The 18845-nt window shown below is 44.9% G+C and overlaps 1 protein-coding gene across 4 annotated transcripts in view; it reads right to left on the bottom strand.

Moving 5' to 3' along the window:
• Window positions 1-18845, bottom strand: part of smpx (small muscle protein X-linked) — a 35295-nt gene that overhangs the window by 14072 nt on the left and 2378 nt on the right. For 3 of the 4 annotated variants that reach the window (XM_065019189.1, XM_029647111.2, XM_065019187.1), the window contains exon 2: window positions 5709-5770. In XM_065019189.1, the coding sequence (XP_064875261.1) occupies window positions 5709-5744 (36 nt within the window). In that variant the 5' untranslated portion in view covers window positions 5745-5770. Of the gene's footprint in view, window positions 1-5708; window positions 5771-17041; window positions 17247-18845 lie in introns of all 4 variants that reach the window. The other variant, XM_065019188.1, reaches the window with a different exon arrangement.

Genomic DNA, 18845 nt, shown 5'->3' with positions numbered 1-18845 from the left:
CCTAGTCTTGGAGAGCTACAGAACAACAGAGTTACTAGTTCTGGACCTAGTCCTGGAGAGCTACAGAACAACAGAGTTACTAGTTCTGGACCTAGTCCTGGAGAGCTACACAGCAACAGAGTTACTAGTTCTGGACCTAGTCCTGGAGATCCACAGAACAACAGAGTTACTAGTTCTGGACCTAGTCCTGGAGAGCTACAGAACAACAGAGTTACTAGTTCTGGACCTAGTCCTGGAGAGCTATAGAACAACAGAGTTACTAGTTCTGGACCTAGTCCTGAGAGCTACAGAGCAACAGAGTGACTAGTTCTGGACCTAGTCCTGGAGAGCTACAGAACAACAGAGTTACTAGTTCTGGACCTAGTCCTGGAGAGCTACAGAGCAACAGAGTTACTAGTTCTGGACCTAGTCCTGGAGAGCTACAAAGCAACAGAGTTACTAGTTCTGGACCTAGTCCTGGAGAGCTACAGAACAACAGAGTTACTAGTTCTGGACCTAGTCCTGGAGAGCTACAGAGCAACAGAGTTACTAGTTCTGGACCTAGTCCTGAGAGCTACAGAGCAACAGAGTTACTAGTTCTGGACCTAGTCCTGAGAGCTACAGAGCAACAGAGTTACTAGTTCTGGACCTAGTCCTGGAGAGCTACAGAGCAACAGAGTTACTAGTTCTGGACCTAGTCCTGGAGATCTACAGAGCAACATAGTTACTAGTTCTGGACCTAGTCCTGGAGAGCTACAGAGCAACATAGTTACTAGTTCTGGACCTAGTCCTGGAGAGCTACAGAGCAACAGAGTTACTAGTTCTGGACCTAGTCCTGAAGAGCTACAGAGCAACAGAGTTACTAGTTCTGGACCTAGTCCTGGAGAGCTACAGAGCAACAGAGTTACTAGTTCTGGACCTAGTCCTGGAGAGCTACAGAGCAAAAGAGTTACTAGTTCTGGACCTAGTCCTGGAGAGCTACAGAGCAACAGAGTTACTAGTTCTGGACCTCGTCCTGGAGAGCTACAGAGCAACAGAGTTACTAGTTCTGGACCTAGTCCTGGATAGCTACAGAACAACAGAGTTACTAGTTCTGGACCTAGTCCTGGAGAGCTACAGAGCAACAGAGTTACTAGTTCTGGACCTAGTCCTGGATAGCTACAGAACAACAGAGTTACTAGTTCTGGACCTAGTCTTGGAGAGCTACAGAACAACAGAGTTACTAGTTCTGGACCTAGTCCTGGAGAGCTACAGAACAACAGAGTTACTAGTTCTGGACCTAGTCCTGGAGAGCTACACAGCAACAGAGTTACTAGTTCTGGACCTAGTCCTGGAGATCCACAGAACAACAGAGTTACTAGTTCTGGACCTAGTCCTGGAGAGCTACAGAACAACAGAGTTACTAGTTCTGGACCTAGTCCTGGAGAGCTATAGAACAACAGAGTTACTAGTTCTGGACCTAGTCCTGGAGAGCTACAGAGCAACAGAGTGACTAGTTCTGGACCTAGTCCTGGAGAGCTACAGAACAACAGAGTTACTAGTTCTGGACCTAGTCCTGGAGAGCTACAGAGCAACAGAGTTACTAGTTCTGGACCTAGTCCTGGAGAGCTACAAAGCAACAGAGTTACTAGTTCTGGACCTAGTCCTGGAGAGCTACAGAACAACAGAGTTACTAGTTCTGGACCTAGTCCTGGAGAGCTACAGAGCAACAGAGTTACTAGTTCTGGACCTAGTCCTGGAGAGCTACAGAGCAACAGAGTTACTAGTTCTGGACCTAGTCCTGGAGAGCTACAGAGCAACAGAGTTACTAGTTCTGGACCTAGTCCTGGAGAGCTACAGAGCAACAGAGTTACTAGTTCTGGACCTAGTCCTGGAGATCTACAGAGCAACATAGTTACTAGTTCTGGACCTAGTCCTGGAGAGCTACAGAGCAACATAGTTACTAGTTCTGGACCTAGTCCTGGAGAGCTACAGAGCAACAGAGAGTTCTGGACCTAGTCCTGGAGAGCTACAGAGCAACAGAGTTACTAGTTCTGGACCTAGTCCTGGAGAGCTACAGAGCAACAGAGTTACTAGTTCTGGACCTAGTCCTGGAGAGCTACAGAGCAACAGAGTTACTAGTTCTGGACCTAGTCCTGGAGAGCTACAGAGCAACAGAGTTACTAGTTCTGGACCTAGTCCTGGAGAGCTACAGAGCAAAGAGTTACTAGTTCTGGACCTAGTCCTGGAGAGCTACAGAGCAACAGAGTTACTAGTTCTGGACCTCGTCCTGGAGAGCTACAGAGCAACAGAGTTACTAGTTCTGGACCTAGTCCTGGATAGCTACAGAACAACAGAGTTACTAGTTCTGGACCTAGTCCTGGAGAGCTACAGAGCAACAGAGTTACTAGTTCTGGACCTAGTCCTGGATAGCTACAGAACAACAGAGTTACTAGTTCTGGACCTAGTCTTGGAGAGCTACAGAACAACAGAGTTACTAGTTCTGGACCTAGTCCTGGAGAGCTACAGAACAACAGAGTTACTAGTTCTGGACCTAGTCCTGGAGAGCTACACAGCAACAGAGTTACTAGTTCTGGACCTAGTCCTGGAGATCCACAGAACAACAGAGTTACTAGTTCTGGACCTAGTCCTGAGAGCTACAGAACAACAGAGTTACTAGTTCTGGACCTAGTCCTGGAGAGCTATAGAACAACAGAGTTACTAGTTCTGGACCTAGTCCTGGAGAGCTACAGAGCAACAGAGTGACTAGTTCTGGACCTAGTCCTGGAGAGCTACAGAACAACAGAGTTACTAGTTCTGGACCTAGTCCTGGAGAGCTACAGAGCAACAGAGTTACTAGTTCTGGACCTAGTCCTGGAGAGCTACAAAGCAACAGAGTTACTAGTTCTGGACCTAGTCCTGGAGAGCTACAGAACAACAGAGTTACTAGTTCTGGACCTAGTCCTGGAGAGCTACAGAGCAACAGAGTTACTAGTTCTGGACCTAGTCCTGGAGAGCTACAGAGCAACAGAGTTACTAGTTCTGGACCTAGTCCTGGAGAGCTACAGAGCAACAGAGTTACTAGTTCTGGACCTAGTCCTGGAGAGCTACAGAGCAACAGAGTTACTAGTTCTGGACCTAGTCCTGGAGATCTACAGAGCAACATAGTTACTAGTTCTGGACCTAGTCCTGGAGAGCTACAGAGCAACATAGTTACTAGTTCTGGACCTAGTCCTGGAGAGCTACAGAGCAACAGAGTTACTAGTTCTGGACCTAGTCCTGAAGAGCTACAGAGCAACAGAGTTACTAGTTCTGGACCTAGTCCTGGAGAGCTACAGAGCAACAGAGTTACTAGTTCTGGACCTAGTCCTGGAGAGCTACAGAGCAAAAGAGTTACTAGTTCTGGACCTAGTCCTGGAGAGCTACAGAGCAACAGAGTTACTAGTTCTGGACCTAGTCCTGGAGAGCTACAGAGCAACATAGTTACTAGTTCTGGACCTAGTCCTGGAGATCTACAGAGCAACAGAGTTACTAGTTCTGGACCTAGTCCTGGAGAGCTACAGAGCAACAGAGTTACTAGTTCTGGACTTAGTCCTGGAGAGCTACAGAGCAACATAGTTACTAGTTCTGGACCTAGTCCTGGAGATCTACAGAGCAACAGAGTTACTAGTTCTGGACCTAGTCCTGGAGAGCTACAGAGCAACAGAGTTACTAGTTCTGGACTTAGTCCTGGAGAGCTACAGAGCAACAGAGTTACTAGTTCTGGACCTAGTCCTGGAGAGCTTTCCAAGTTTTTTCAAACATAAAATAAAATGTGATATTTGGATTTGAAAAAAGTAATCAATGTAAGGACATTTACTATTTTTATCACCTAAATCCAATGACATGTTTTGTTGATTTCACATTGAATTCACATTGAATTCACATTGAACTCAACCAAATGTAAATCAAAGCTAGATGTTGAACTGATGTCTTTGCCCAGTGGGAGAGCTACAGGTTGTATCTCTAACCCAGCTCTAACTACACTAGAAACTGGGAGAGCTACAGGTTGTATCTCTAACCCAGCTCTAACTACACTAGACCACTGGCATCTAACTACACTAGAAACTGGGAGAGCTACAGGTTGTATCTCTAACCCAGCTCTAACTACACTAGAAACTGGGAGAGCTACAGGTTGTATCTCTAACCCAGCTCTAACTACAACTAGACCACTGGCATCGAACTACACTAGAAACTGGGAGAGCTACAGGTTGTATCTCTAACCCAGCACTAACTACACTAGACCACTGGCATCGAACTACACTAGAAACTGGGAGAGCTACAGGTTGTATCTCTAACCCAGCTCTAACTACACTAGACCACTGGGAGAGCTACAGGTTGTATCTCTAACCCAGCTCTAACTACACTAGAAACTGGGAGAGCTACAGGTTGTATCTCTAACCCAGCTCTAACTATACTAGACCACTGGCATCTAACTACACTAGAAACTGGGAGAGCTACAGGTTGTATCTCTAACCCAGCTCTAACTACACTAGAAACTGGGAGAGCTACAGGTTGTATCTCTAACCCAGCTCTAACTACAACTAGACCACTGGCATCGAACTACACTAGAAACTGGGAGAGCTACAGGTTGTATCTCTAACCCAGCTCTAACTACACTAGACCACTGGCATCGAACTACACTAGAAACTGGGAGAGCTACAGGTTGTATCTCTAACCCAGCTCTAACTACAACTAGACCACTGGCATCGAACTACACTAGAAACTGGGAGAGCTACAGGTTGTATCTCTAACCTAGCTCTAACTACACTAGACCACTGGGAGAGCTACAGGTTGTATCTCTAACCCAGCTCTAACTACACTAGAAACTGGGAGAGCTACAGGTTGTATCTCTAACCCAGCTCTAACTACACTAGAAACTGGGAGAGCTACAGGTTGTATCTCTAACCCAGCTCTAACTACACTAGAAACTGGGAGAGCTACAGGTTGTATCTCTAACCCAGCTCTAACTACACTAGAAACTGGGAGAGCTACAGGTTGTATCTCTAACCCAGCTCTAACTACACTAGAAACTGGGAGAGCTACAGGTTGTATCTCTAACCCAGCTCTAACTACACTAGACCACTGGGAGAGCTACAGGTTGTATCTCTAACCCAGCTCTAACTACACTAGAAACTGGGAGAGCTACAGGTTGTATCTCTAACCCAGCTCTAACTACACTAGACCACTGGGAGAGCTACAGGTTGTATCTCTAACCCAGCTCTAACTACACTAGAAACTGGGAGAGCTACAGGTTGTATCTCTAACCCAGCTCTAACTACACTAGAAACTGGGAGAGCTACAGGTTGTATCTCTAACCCAGCTCTAACTACACTAGAAACTGGGAGAGCTACAGGTTGTATCTCTAACCCAGCTCTAACTACACTAGAAACTGGGAGAGCTACAGGTTGTATCTCTAACCCAGCTCTAACTACACTAGACCACTGGCATCGAACTACACTAGAAACTGGGAGAGCTACAGGTTGTATCTCTAACCCAGCTCTAACTACACTAGAAACTCGGAGAGCTACAGGTTGTATCTCTAACCCAGCTCTAACTACACTAGACCACTGGGAGAGCTACAGATTTTAGTGAGGAGGTCCCTCTGTAGTGTCATTTAAATTTCAAACAAAATAACTACTGTAGATGGATTCAAAACAGTACTATATTTTATTGAGAGAAATGATACACACACACACACACACTCCTACCTGCAGGGCTTTGACGTTGGACGATGGTTTAGACATGCTGCTTGTTCAGTCAGTCAACTATCCTGCAGGAAATACAAAGCATTGAGAAGGGTTAGGGTTAGAGTTAGACAGGTGGGAGAGCCTGGCTCAGATCAAACTGACGAGATTAGACCAGACAGGACTGGTGAGAGACTGAGTGTGTTTGTTTGTGTGTTTGTGTGTGTGTGTGTGTGTGTGTGTGTGTGTGTGTGTGTGTGTGTGTGTGTGTGTGTGTGTGTGTGTGTGTGTGTGTGTGTGTGTGTGTGTGTGTGTGTGTGTGTGTGTGTGTGTGTGTTGGGGTGGGGGGCATTGCTGTCATGTGGGTTGGTTCAGGGGCCTGGGATAGTCTTTCAGTTGCCTGGCGACTCCCAAAGAGAGAGGCAGGTACAAAACTAACACCTGAATAATTTAACAGACAGAGAGAGGAAGTATAGATAGAGGGGGAGAGAGAGAAGAAAGAGGAGAGATAGAGAGGGGGAGAGAAAGGGGGAGAGAGTGTGGGGGAGGGATAAAGAGGGAGTGGAGAGAGAGAGAGAGAGAGAGAGAGAGAGAGAGAGAGAGAGAGAGAGAGAAAGTTTGAGAATATGGGAGAGAGTGGGAGAGAGTGGAAGAAGGGGAGGGAGTGGGCAGAGAAGGAGGGAGAGGGAGTGGAGAGAGTAGGAGAGAGAGAGGGGGAGAGGGGAGTGGAGAGAAGGGTGGGGGAGAGAGAGAGAGAGAGAGAGAGAGAGAGAGAGAGAGAGAGAGAGAGAGAGAGAGAAGAATCCATAGAGCACTTCTGGGTAAATTGGAACACACTGAACAAACACCAACAGTTATCTATCAAAACCGAGATGTATGGATGAACCACTTCTCTAATCTTTCTCGCTCTATAACAACGAACAAACAGCAAAAACATATACATGATCAAATGTCAAATCCTAGAATCAACTATTGAAGACGACCAGAACCCACTGGATTCTCCAATTCAATTTATTGAACTACAGGACAAAAATACAAACCCTCCACCCAAAAAGGCCTTTAGTGTTGATGGAAATGATACATGAAATGATCAAATATACTGACCACAAATTCCAATTGGCTATACTTAAAACGTTTGTGGTTTTCGGGTCCACTGGACCCGAGGGTAATAAAAGTGTGGAAAAGTGTGTGTGTAGGTGAAAACAAGTACAAATGAAACAAAATTATTTGCTGTGTGCCTTCACTCTGTCTTCCTCCTCCTTCCTGGGTCTGCTGTTTCAACACAGCACCAAGAACCTGTCCATCTCCATGCCTGTCTGCCTGTCTGCCTGTCTGCCTGTCCATCTCCCTGCCTGTCTGCCTGTCTGCCTGTCTGCCTGTCTGCCTGTCCATCTCCCTGCCTGTCTGCCTGTCTGCCTGTCTGCCTGTCTCCCGCTTTTCTTGCACTTTTTACACTTTGTAGTGTGTGAAACTACACAATCTCTTGCGGGAACCTGGAAGATACATTGTAAAAAAAATCTGTATTTTCCCAAACTCTACCCCTGCCAGGTGCAAATTGAGGGAAGGACACAACAAATAAATAGCTTTGCATGTGTGGCTCTTTATCCCAATCAATTAGTATGGCAAAAAAATGATCTCTGCTTAGAGGGCCTTAGAGTAAAAAAAAAAAAATATGCAGAGAGAGAAGCCAGTGTGGAAGGAGGATGAAGAATTTTCAGAATATGAGGATTGTGTCTATGTCAATTCGGAGTCTGACAGTGAGTTGGAAGAAGAGGATGAGGTCGACCCTCAGCCAGCCCCAGGACCAGCTCACCAGCAGTCTGCAGGAGGAGAATTATGGATGTCAAAACTTTTTGAAATGTAATGGTCTTCTTGCCCAAGGAATGAGCCCCCCCCTCAGTTGCCAATGTGATAAGGATACAACCAGGGCCGATGCAGATGGCGGTACTCATGTGCAGGACATAAAGTCTTCTTTTGAAATGTTCATCCCAGACACCATCCAGAAAATCATTCTGGACTATTTTGGAGGGAAGGCGTGTTTTTGGAGAGAGATGGAAGGAGAAGGACCACACTAATTTACATGCATACTTTGGGGTTCTAATCCTTGCTGGTGTTTTCAGATCCAATGGAGAATCCACAGAATCCCTGTGGGATGCAGAAACTGGAAAATGACTTTTCCATTCAACAATGTCTCTGGAAAACTCTGGAAAACCACATTATTTCCAGGAATATCCACTTCGATAACCGATGCACCAGTTCGACAGCAGAGAGACAAGCTAGCTGCAATCAGATCAGTGTGGGACATGTGGGTGGACCACTTTCCCCTGTTTTACAACCCTGGGCCTAACGTTACTGTTGATGACAGCTTATGCCATTTAGGGGCCGCTGCCCCTTCAGGCAGTACATACCGTCTAAAACCAATGGAATAAAGATCTGGGCTGCCTGTGATACTGCTTCCTCATATGCGTGGAACTTGCAAGTGTATACTAATATCAAATATCAAATATCTACTGTTTGCTGATGATCTGGTGCTTCTGTCTCCAACCAAGGAGGACCAACAGCACCACCTAGACCTTCTGCATAGAATCTGTCAGACCTGGGCCCTGACAGTAAATGTCAGTAAGACAAAAATAATGGTGTTCCAAGTAAAGTTCAGTTGCCAGGACCTTAAATACAAATTCCATGTAGACACAGTTGCCCTAGAGCACATAAATAACTATACATACCTCTGCCTAAACATCGGCACAGGTAACTTCCACAAAGCTGTGAACGATCTGAGAGACCAAGAAGGGCCTTCTATGTCATCAAAAGGAACATCAAATTTGACATACCAATTAGGATCTGGGCTAAAATGACTTGAATCAGTTATAGAACCCATTGTCCTTTATGGTTGTGAGGTCTGGGGTCTGGTCACAAACAATAATTTACAAAATTGAGACTGCATGCAGAATTCTGCAAAAAAATATTGTGTACAACTTAAAACCCCAAACAATGCATGCAGAGCAGAATTTTAGGGATACTTGCTAATTATCAAAATCAAAATTCTATAACCAGCTAAATGGAAGCGATTCCCAAACCTTCCATAACAAAGCCATCACCTACAGAGACATTACCTGGAGAAGAGTCCCCTAAGCAAGCTGGTCCTGGGGTTCTGTTCATAAACACAAACACACCCCACAGAGCCCCAGGACAGCAACACAATTATACACAGCCAAATCATGAGAAAACAAAAAGATAATTACTTGACACATTGGAAAGAATTAACTAAAAATCTGAGCAGAATGCTATTTGGCCCTAAACAGAGAGTACATAGTGGCAGAACACCTGACAACTTACAGATTCAGTGAGCATAGCCTTGCTATAGCCTTGCTATTGAGAGCATCAGTCCTGGCTCTCAAGAGAAGACATGCTTTGTGCACACTGCCCACAAATGAGGTGGAAACTAAGCTGCACTACCTAACCTCCTGCCAAATGTATGACCATATTAGAGACACATATTTCCCTTAGATTACGTAGGCCCGCATAGAATTTCGAAAACAAATCCAATTTTGATAAACTCCCATATCGATTGGGTGAAATACCACAGTGTGCCATCCCAACAGCAAGATGTGTGACCTGTTGCCACAAAAACGGGCAACCAGTGAAGAACAAACACCATGTTAAATAAATACAACCCATATTTATTTTATTTATTATTTATTTACCCATATTTATGAAATGGAGTGGTGTAAAGATTGTAAATACATATTTGTGTTTATTTATTTTCCCTTTTGTACTTTAATTAACTATTTGCACATCGTTAAAACACTGTTTATATCCATAATATGACATTATAAATGTCTCTATTCCTTTGGAACTTTTATGAGTTTGTGTTCATTTTTCATTGTTTATTTCACTTTTGTTTATTATCTACAGCGCATTCGGAAAGTATTCAGACCCCTAGACCCCCAAATAATTACATTACAGCCTTATTCTAAAATGGATTACATAATTTTTTCCCCCCTCATCAATCTACACACAATACCCCATAACAACAAAGCAAAAATAGGTTTTTAGAAATTGCAGCAAAAGTATTACAAATAAAAAACGTAAATATCACTTTTACGTAAGTGTATTCAGACCCTTTACTCAGTACTTTATTGAAGCACCTTTGGCAACGATTACAGCCTCAATCAAGTATTCTTGGGTATGACGCTACAAGCTTGGCACACCTGTATTTGGGAGGTTTCTCTCATTCTTCTCTGCAGATCCTCTCAAGCTCTGTCAGGTTGGATGGGGAGCGTATCTGCACAGCTAATTTCAAGTCTTTTTAGAGATGTTAGATCGGGGGTGTGGGTGTGGGCTCTGGCTCAAGTCTGGGCTCTGGCTGGGCCACTCAAGGACATTCAGAGACTTGTCCCGAAGTCACTCCTGCACTGTCTTAGCTGCGCGCTTAGGGTCGTTGTCCTGTTAGAAGGTGAACCTTCACCCTAGTCTGAAGTCCTTAGGGCTTCATTCATCTTTCCATCAATCCTGACTAGTCTCCCAGTCCTTGCAGCTGAAAAACATCCACACAGCATGATGCTGCCACCACCATGCTTCACCGTAGGGAAGGTGACAGGTTTCCTCCAGACGTGACACTTGGCATTCAGGCCAAAGAGCTCAATCTTGGTTTCTTCAGACCAGAGAATCTTGTTTCTCATGGTCTTCAAGTCTTTAGGTGCCTTTTGACAAACTCCAACCGGCTGTCATGTGCCTTCTACTAAGGAGTGCCTTCCATCTGGCCACTCTACCATAAAGGCCTGATTGGTGGAGTGCTGCAGAGGTGGTTGTCCTTCTGGAAGGTTCTCCCATCTCCACAGAGGAACTCTAGAGCTCTGTCTGAGTGACCATCAGTTCTTGGTCACCTCCCTGACCAAGGCCCTTCTCAACCAATTGCTCAGTTCGGCTGGGCGACCAGGACTAGGAAGAGTCTTGGTGGTTCCAAACTTCTTCAATTTAAGAATGATGAAGGCTACTGTGTTCTTGGGGACCTTCAATGCTGCAGACATTTTTTGGTACCCTTCCCCAATTCTGTGCCTCAACAAAATCCTGTCTCGGTGCTCTACGGACAATTCCTTCGACCCCATGGCTTGGTTTTTGCTCTGACGTGCACTTTCAACTGTGGGACTTTATATAGACCGGTGTGTGCCTTTCCAAATCTTGTTCAATCAAGTGAATTTACCACTGGTGGACTCTAATCAAGTTGTAGAAACATGTCGTGCATGAAAAGCCCAGGAGGCCGGACATTTCTGAGACACTGGAACTGGCGTGCCGGGCACCGTCAATCATATCACGCTCAAAATCTCTTAGATAACTATTTTTACCCAGTCTAACGTTCAATGGAACAGCAACTGAATGCCTCGATGTCTGTCTGGGGTTGTGTACCTAATAAACTGGATACTGAGTATATATTATATTCCAAACTCTGACATTGCACGTTCTGATATTCTGATCTTAATTTCTTTCTTTTTTCTTTTGCATTATGTGTGTATTTTTATTGTATTGCTTTCTGTGTATTATTGCTGCACAAGCATTTAGCTGCACCTGTGATAACATCTGCAAATCTGTGTACACGACCAATACACTTTGATTTGATTTATAGGCTGTGACTGATCTCCACGTTCCATGTGCTCATTTCTTTACCGCAATGGCTCACTGTGAATCAATGTGTCCATATGGCAGAGGCTGGTGCTCTCGCATTCCTCAAATTTTGGTAGGAATGGTAGGATAAATTGTACATAAGCTTCTGCAAAATTGAAACTCACTCGCTGCCTATCTCAGCTACCCATGTTGTCAGGCGTCGCATTTTCTTGGAAAATGCAGTTCGCATGTTCTTCTTCGTCACGATCAGCTCAGAAATGGACAAATACAGATTTGAAATGACTAATTATATTGGCAATTTATCCCACTAAGTGAAACTCCCGGACAGCAGTTGTGAGTAGCCTAATTGGATTCCATAGGTTGTTGTCCATTTAACCTTCACCTGTCCTGTTTAAAAGATATTTTCATTCATATCCACATCAAAGAGTATTCTGATTTGATAGGGCGCCATTTAGGCTATTTGATCGAAATCAAGTGTGATGTAAAAACAAAAATCCAATTAAATCACATTTGATCACATACACATATTTAGCAGATTATTGTGGGAGTAGCGAAATGCTTATGTTTCTAGCTCCAACTGTGCAGTAATAACTAACAATTCACAACAACACACACAAATCTAAAAGTGAATGAATGGAATTAAGAAATAGATAAATATAAGGATGAGCAGAGTCCAGAGTATAAATATATATATATACATACAATATATTTATTTATTTTACCTTTATTTTACTAGGCAAGTCAGTTAAGAACAAATTCTTATTTTCAATGACAGCCTAGGAACAGTGGGTTAACTGCCTGTTCAGGGCAGAACGACAGATTTGTACCTTGTCAGCTCGGAGATTTGAACTTGCAACCTTTCGGTTACTAGTCCAACGCTCTAACCACTAGGCTACCCTGCCGCCCCATATTGGGTTATATACACATATATATATATGTGATGGGATGTATAGTCATGGACAGTATGTGGATATAATATTTAGTATATCTATAGAATACGTAGAATAGTATATATATGTGATGGTATATATAGACATGGACAGTATGTGGATATGATATTTAGTATATTTATAGAATAGTATATATATGTGATGGTATATATACAGCAATAGTTAAATAGGATGGCCTTGACTAGAATACAGTATATACATATGAAATGAGTACAACAGTATGTAAACATTATTAAAGTGACCAGTGGCCGATGTCTATGTACAGCAGATTCTAAGGTGCAAGGTTGACTAACTGGGTGGTAGTCGGGAAGGGTACTGGGTAGGAGGTCGGCTAGTGATGGCTATTTAACAGTTTGATGGCCTTGAGATAGAGGCTGTTTTTCAGTCTCTCGGTCCCAGCTTTGAATCACCTGTACTGACATTGCCTTAATAAAGGGATGAACAGGCTGTGGCTCGGGTGGTTGATGTCCTTGATGATCTTTATGGCCTTCCTGTGATGTCCTAGAGGGCAGGAGGTGTGCCCCCAGTGATGCGTTGGGCATACCGCACCACCCTCTGGAGAGCCCTGCGGTTGCAGATGGTGCAGTTGCCATACCAGGTAGTGATACAGCCCGACAAGATGTTGGTGTTCGCAACATGACTGGTTTTCCCTTTGTAATCCGGGATTGCCTGGAGTCCCTGACACATACGTCTCATGTCTGAGACACTGAATTGCGACTCTGCACTGTACTGACTTTTTCCTTTTTCGTTACATTACAGAGTGCACTGTTTGTATTAAACCATATTCCCAATCACCTTGCCGTGGTTAAATGTGGTGGTTCGTGCATTCAATGCTTCCATCTGTCCATGGTTTTTGGTTTGGTTTGGATTAAATAATCACAGTGAGATCACCATCCCTATACACTTCTTGATGAACTCAGTCACAGTGTCAGTGTATACGTCAATGTTATTCTCAGAGGCAACACGGAACATATCCCAGTCCACGTGCTCAAAACAATCTTGAAGCATGGATCCTGATTGGTCAGTCCAGTGTTGAGTAGAACTTAGCATGGGTACTTCCTGTTTGAGTTTCTGCCTATAGGAAGGGAGGAGCTTTATTCAACCGGGCCCTGGTCTGTTGTCTGGTCTGGTTGTCTGGTCTGTTGTCTCGACTGTTGTTTGAAACACATTCAACCCTCAGTCAACTACTTCATATAATCTCTAGAGTTGTTGAGTGCTAGCTGGCTAAGCAGGGTTATGTATAGGTATCCCCCTTTCCCCTTTATGCTATCACAATGTCTTGCCTGTGTAACGGATGTGAAACGGCTAGCTTAGTTAGCGGTGGTGCGCGCTAAATATCGGTGACGTCACTTGCTCTGAGACCTTGAAGTAGTAGTTCCCCTTGCTCTGCAAGAGCCGCGGCTTTTGTGGAGCGATGGGTAACGATGCTTCGTGGGTGACTGTTGTTGATGTGAGCAGAGGGTCCCTGGTTCGCGCCCGGGTATGGGCGAGGGGACGGTCTAAAGTTATACTGTTACACCTGCAAACCTGTGGGCTATGCTATCACAATGTCTTGCCGGCTAACCTGCGGGCTATGCTATCACAATCACTAGCTGGCTAACCTGTGGGCTATGCTATCACAATTGCTAGCCGGCTAACCTGTGGGTTATGCTATCACAATCACTATCTAGCTAACCTGTGGGCTATGCTATCACAATGACTAAACTAAACTGTGGGCTATGCTATCACAATCACTATCTAGCTAACCTGTGAGCTATGCTATCACAATGACAAAACTAAACTGTGGGCTATGCTATCACAATGTCTTGCTGGCTAACCTGCGGGCTATGTTATCACAATCACTACCTGGCTAGCCTGTGGACTATGCTATCACAATGACTAGCTGGCTAACCTGTGGGCTATGACTGTTAGCTAGCGTTGAAGCTATTCTATCTCAGTAGTCTGTTAGCTAGCTAGCCAGTATCACTCTCTCTGTCTCTCTCTCAAGGTAAAGGGTTCGATATATATAGCCCAGCAGGCCTTGGTTACCGTAACCAGGGTGTTGTTTACACAACATGGAGCTTTGCTGCTCTAACACACACACACACACACACTCCAGGACGTGGATATAATATATATACCCAGACAGAGAGCCTTGAGTGGGGAGGACAGGACAGCTGCCCCCTAACACCCCACTGATCCCTCACACACACATAACAGATCCACATCACACTGTCCATTTTCAAATATCATGCTACATTAAATCCACATTAAAAACAGATGCAGCTATGTAAGAATGGTAATATCTCACTGTGTGCGTGTGTGTGTGTGTGTGTGTGTGTGTGTGTGTGTGTGTGTGTGTGTGTGTGTGTGTGTGTGTGTGTGTGTGTGTGTGTGTGTGTGTGTGTGTGTGTGTGTGTATGAGAGAGAGAGAGAGAGAGAGAGTTGTGTGTTTGTTGTGTGACTCGGAGCTATGACAGAGATATATTGATTATATAAAAGAGGTCATATAAGTTTTTTTCACATCCTAGTAGCTACTAAAAGTGTGTTAAAGTTCATAAAATGATTTACAACTGATTATAGCAGTATTCTATAGTGAAAGATACACATGGTTTTCTATAGTGAAAGATACACATGGTATTTGTTGTGTATTGTAGGCCAGAAGGCTAAACTGAAAAAACATAATTGTAACTTAAGTCTGAACTAAATTTAAACTCTACAAATGGTGGAGTTGCAAAAGCACTTCCGTGTTTTTCCGGGTGTTTATTTACATAGTGATTTCCAAAACAACAGTACTGCCGCAAAAGTATAAACATAAATTATGGTGCCAGCAAACTAGTGCTTTCCCATCAACGTATTGGTATATTGCCAATATACCACGGCTAAGGGCTGTATCCAGGCACTCAATGTTGCGTCGTACTTATTAAGAACTGCTTTTCGGACTGCTTTTCTCCACTACATCACTGGATTCCTGCTCTGGACCATTACACTGGATCATCGCAGCTAGCTAGCTGCTACCGAGTGGCCCAGACCCGAAGCTAGCCTTGAGCCAGGCCCATCTCCCGGCCTGCTCAGTGGACCCTATGATCACTCGGCTACACAGCTGATGCCTCCCGGACTCTTCATTAACACGACTAGAAGCCACTACGGATTCCTGCCGTAAGCTCTGGATCTTTGCACCGGACACAGCAGCCCTTGTCCAAGGCCTGCTCCATTTTGTTGCTCCCTGCCTACAGACAGAAGCTAAAACAAGAAGCTCCCGCGCTGAGGCCGGACTGGGATATGTTCCGCTTTGCAGCGAACAACAACATTGAGGAATACGCTGATTCGGTGTGCGAGTTCATTAGAAAGTGCATTGAAGATGTTGTTCCCATAGCAACGATTAAAACATTCCCAAAACAGAAACCGTGGATTGATGGCAGCATTCGCGTGAAACTGAAAGCTCGAACCACTACTTTTAATCAGGGCAAGGTGATCGGAAACATGACCGAATACAAACAGTGCAGCTATTCCCTCCGCAAGGCTATCAAACAAGCTAAGCGTCAGTACAGAGACAAAGTAGAATCTCAATTCAACGGCTCAGACACAAGAGGCATGTGGCAGGGTCTACAGTCAATCACGGACTACAAGAAGAAACCCAGCCCAGTCACGGACCAGGATGTCTTGCTCTCAGGCAGACTAAATAACTTTTTCGCCCGCTTTGAAGACAGTACAGTGCCACTGACACGGCCCGCTACCAAAACATGCTTACTCTCCTTCACTGCAGCCAACGTGAGTAAAACATTTAAACGGGTTAACCCTCGCAAGGCTGCAGGCCCAGACGGCATCCCCAGCCGCGCCCTCAGAGCATGCGCAGACCAGCTGGCTGGTGTGTTTACGGACATATTCAATCAATCCTTATCCCAGTCTGCTGTTCCCACATGCTTCAAGAGGGCCACCATTGTTCCTGTTCCCAAGAAAGCTAAGGTAACTGAGCTAAACGACTACCGCCCCGTAGCACTCACTTCCGTCATCATGAAGTGCTTTGAGAGACTAGTCAAGGACCATATCACCTCCACCCTACCTGACACCCTAGACCCACTCCAATTTGCTTGCCGCCCAAATAGGTCCACAGACGATGCAATCTCAACCACACTGCACACTGCCCTAACCCATCTGGACAAGATGAATACCTATGTGAGAATGCTGTTCATCGACTACAGCTCGGCATTTAACACCATAGTACCCTCCAAACTCGTCATCAAGCTCGAGACCCTGGGTCTCGACCCCGCCCTGTGCAACTGGGTACTGGACTTCCTGACGGGCCGCACCAGGTGGTGAGGGTAGGTAACAACATCTCCACCCCGCTGATCCTCAACACTGGGGCCCCACAAGGGTGCGTTCTGAGCCCTCTCCTGTACTCCCTGTTCACCCATGACTGCGTGGCCACGCACGCCTCCAACTCAATCATCAAGTTTGCGGACGACACTACAGTGGTAGGCTTGATTACCAACAACGACGAGACGGCCTACAGGGAGGAGGTGAGGGCCCTCGGAGTGTGGTGTCAGGAAAATAACCTCACACTCAACGTCAACAAAACTAAGGAGATGATTGTGGACTTCAGGAAACAGCAGAGGGAGCACCCCCCTATCCACATCGATGGGACAGTAGTGGAGAGGGTAATAAGTTTTAAGTTCCTCGGCATACACATCACAGACAAACTGAATTGTGAGCAATCGGACAAGATTGCAGGCTCATTGTACCTCTGGCCACCGTCACATCTTGGCCATTCGTTCAAACCTCAGCAGGCAGTTTTCAATGTCTTACCCCTGGTGGTATGAAGAGATCTTCGGCTCCTTCCTCAGGAATGCTGGAGGGTGGATGTTTGCGCTGCTGGACTTGTCTCCTGGTGCTGGGGCTGGCCTCATTACTGCTTGGGGAGCCTGCTGTGGAGTTGAAGTCCCTGCTGCATCGAGCCTCCCTCGTCCTGGTGTTGGCAGACCCTATCTTGGGCTCTCACTGATGAGTTCCACTTGGCGAGGAGATGTGAGGATAAATTGTTGTAGGAACTTTTGCTTGTCCTGACCTGTTTTTATGATTTATTTTTAAATGGCTGATGTTTGTATGTTACCCAGGGAATTAGCTGGTTGATAAATCTTTTCTCAAGTGTACTGAGACTTATGTTTGTTGTATACTGAACAAAGAAAAAATATATATATACAGTGCCTTGCGAAAGTATTCGGCCCCCTTGAACTTTGCGACCTTTTGCCACATTTCAGGCTTCAAACATAAAGATATAAAACTGTATTTTTTTGTGAAGAATCAACAACAAGTGGGACACAATCATGAAGTGGAACGACATTTATTGGATATTTCAAACTTTTTTAACAAATCAAAAACTGAAAAATTGGGCGTGCAAAATTATTCAGCCCCCTTAAGAACTTGTTACGGATTGTGGTCCCTGTACAGGAACCAAAATCAGCGGAAATTTCAGAGCGCCACCTATAGTACTCGATAAAACTCAAACTTTCATTAAAACACATATAAAAAAATACAGTTTTATATCTTTATGTTTGAAGCCTGAAATGTGGCAAAAGGTCGCAAAGTTCAAGGGGGCCGAATACTTTCGCAAGGCACTGTAAACTCAACATGTAAAGTGTTTCATGAGTTGAAATAAAAGATGCAAGAAATTTTCCATAAGCACAAAAATATTATTTCTCTCAAATTTTGGGCACAAATGTGTTTTCATCCTTGTTAGTGAGCATTTCTCCTTTTCCAAGATAATCCATCCACATGAAAAGTGTGGCATATCAACAAGCTGATTAAGCAACATGATCGTTACATAGGTGCACCTTATGCTGGGATCAATAAAAGGCCACTCTAAAATGTGCTGTTTTGTCACACAACACAATGCCACAGATGTCTCAAGTTTTGAGAGAACGTGCAATTGGCAAGCTGACTGCAGAAATGTCCAACAGATCTGTTGCCAGAGAATTTTATGTTAATTTCTCGACCTTAAGCCGCCTCCAACGCCATTTTAGAGAATTTGGCTGTACATCCAACTGGTCTCACAACCGCAGAACACGTGTAACCACGTCAGCCCAGGACCTCCACATCCAGCTTCTTCATCTGCGTGATCATCTGAGACTAGCCACCCGGACAACCCGGACAGCTGATGAAACTGTTGGTTTGCACAACCAAATCATTTCTGCACAAACTGTCAAAAACCATCTCAGGGAAGCTCATCTGTCCTCACCAGGGTCTTGACCTGACTGCAGGTCTGCGTCGTAACCTACTTCAGTGGGCAAATGCTCACCTTCGATGGCCACTGGCACGCTGGAGAAGTGTGTTCTTCACAGAACCTGGTTTTGACTGTACAGGGCAGATGACAGATGTGTATGACGTCGTGTGGGCGGGCAGTTTTGCTCCATGGTGCCCCATAGTGGAGGTGGGGTTTTGGTATGGGGCAGACATAAGCTGCAGACAACAAATAGAATACAATTTTATTGATGGCAACTTGAATTCACAGAGAGACTGTGATGAGACAAGGCTGTATCACAACCGGACGTGATTGGGAGTTCCATAGCGCGGCGGCACACTTGGCCCAGCGTCGTCCGGGTTTGGCCGGTGT

This window comes from Oncorhynchus nerka, linkage group LG6 (genome assembly GCF_034236695.1).
Source record: "Oncorhynchus nerka isolate Pitt River linkage group LG6, Oner_Uvic_2.0, whole genome shotgun sequence".
Classification (NCBI taxonomy): domain Eukaryota; kingdom Metazoa; phylum Chordata; class Actinopteri; order Salmoniformes; family Salmonidae; genus Oncorhynchus; species Oncorhynchus nerka.
The sequence above is the reverse complement of the archived record's forward strand: the minus strand, read 5'-3'. Positions and strand labels throughout refer to the sequence as shown.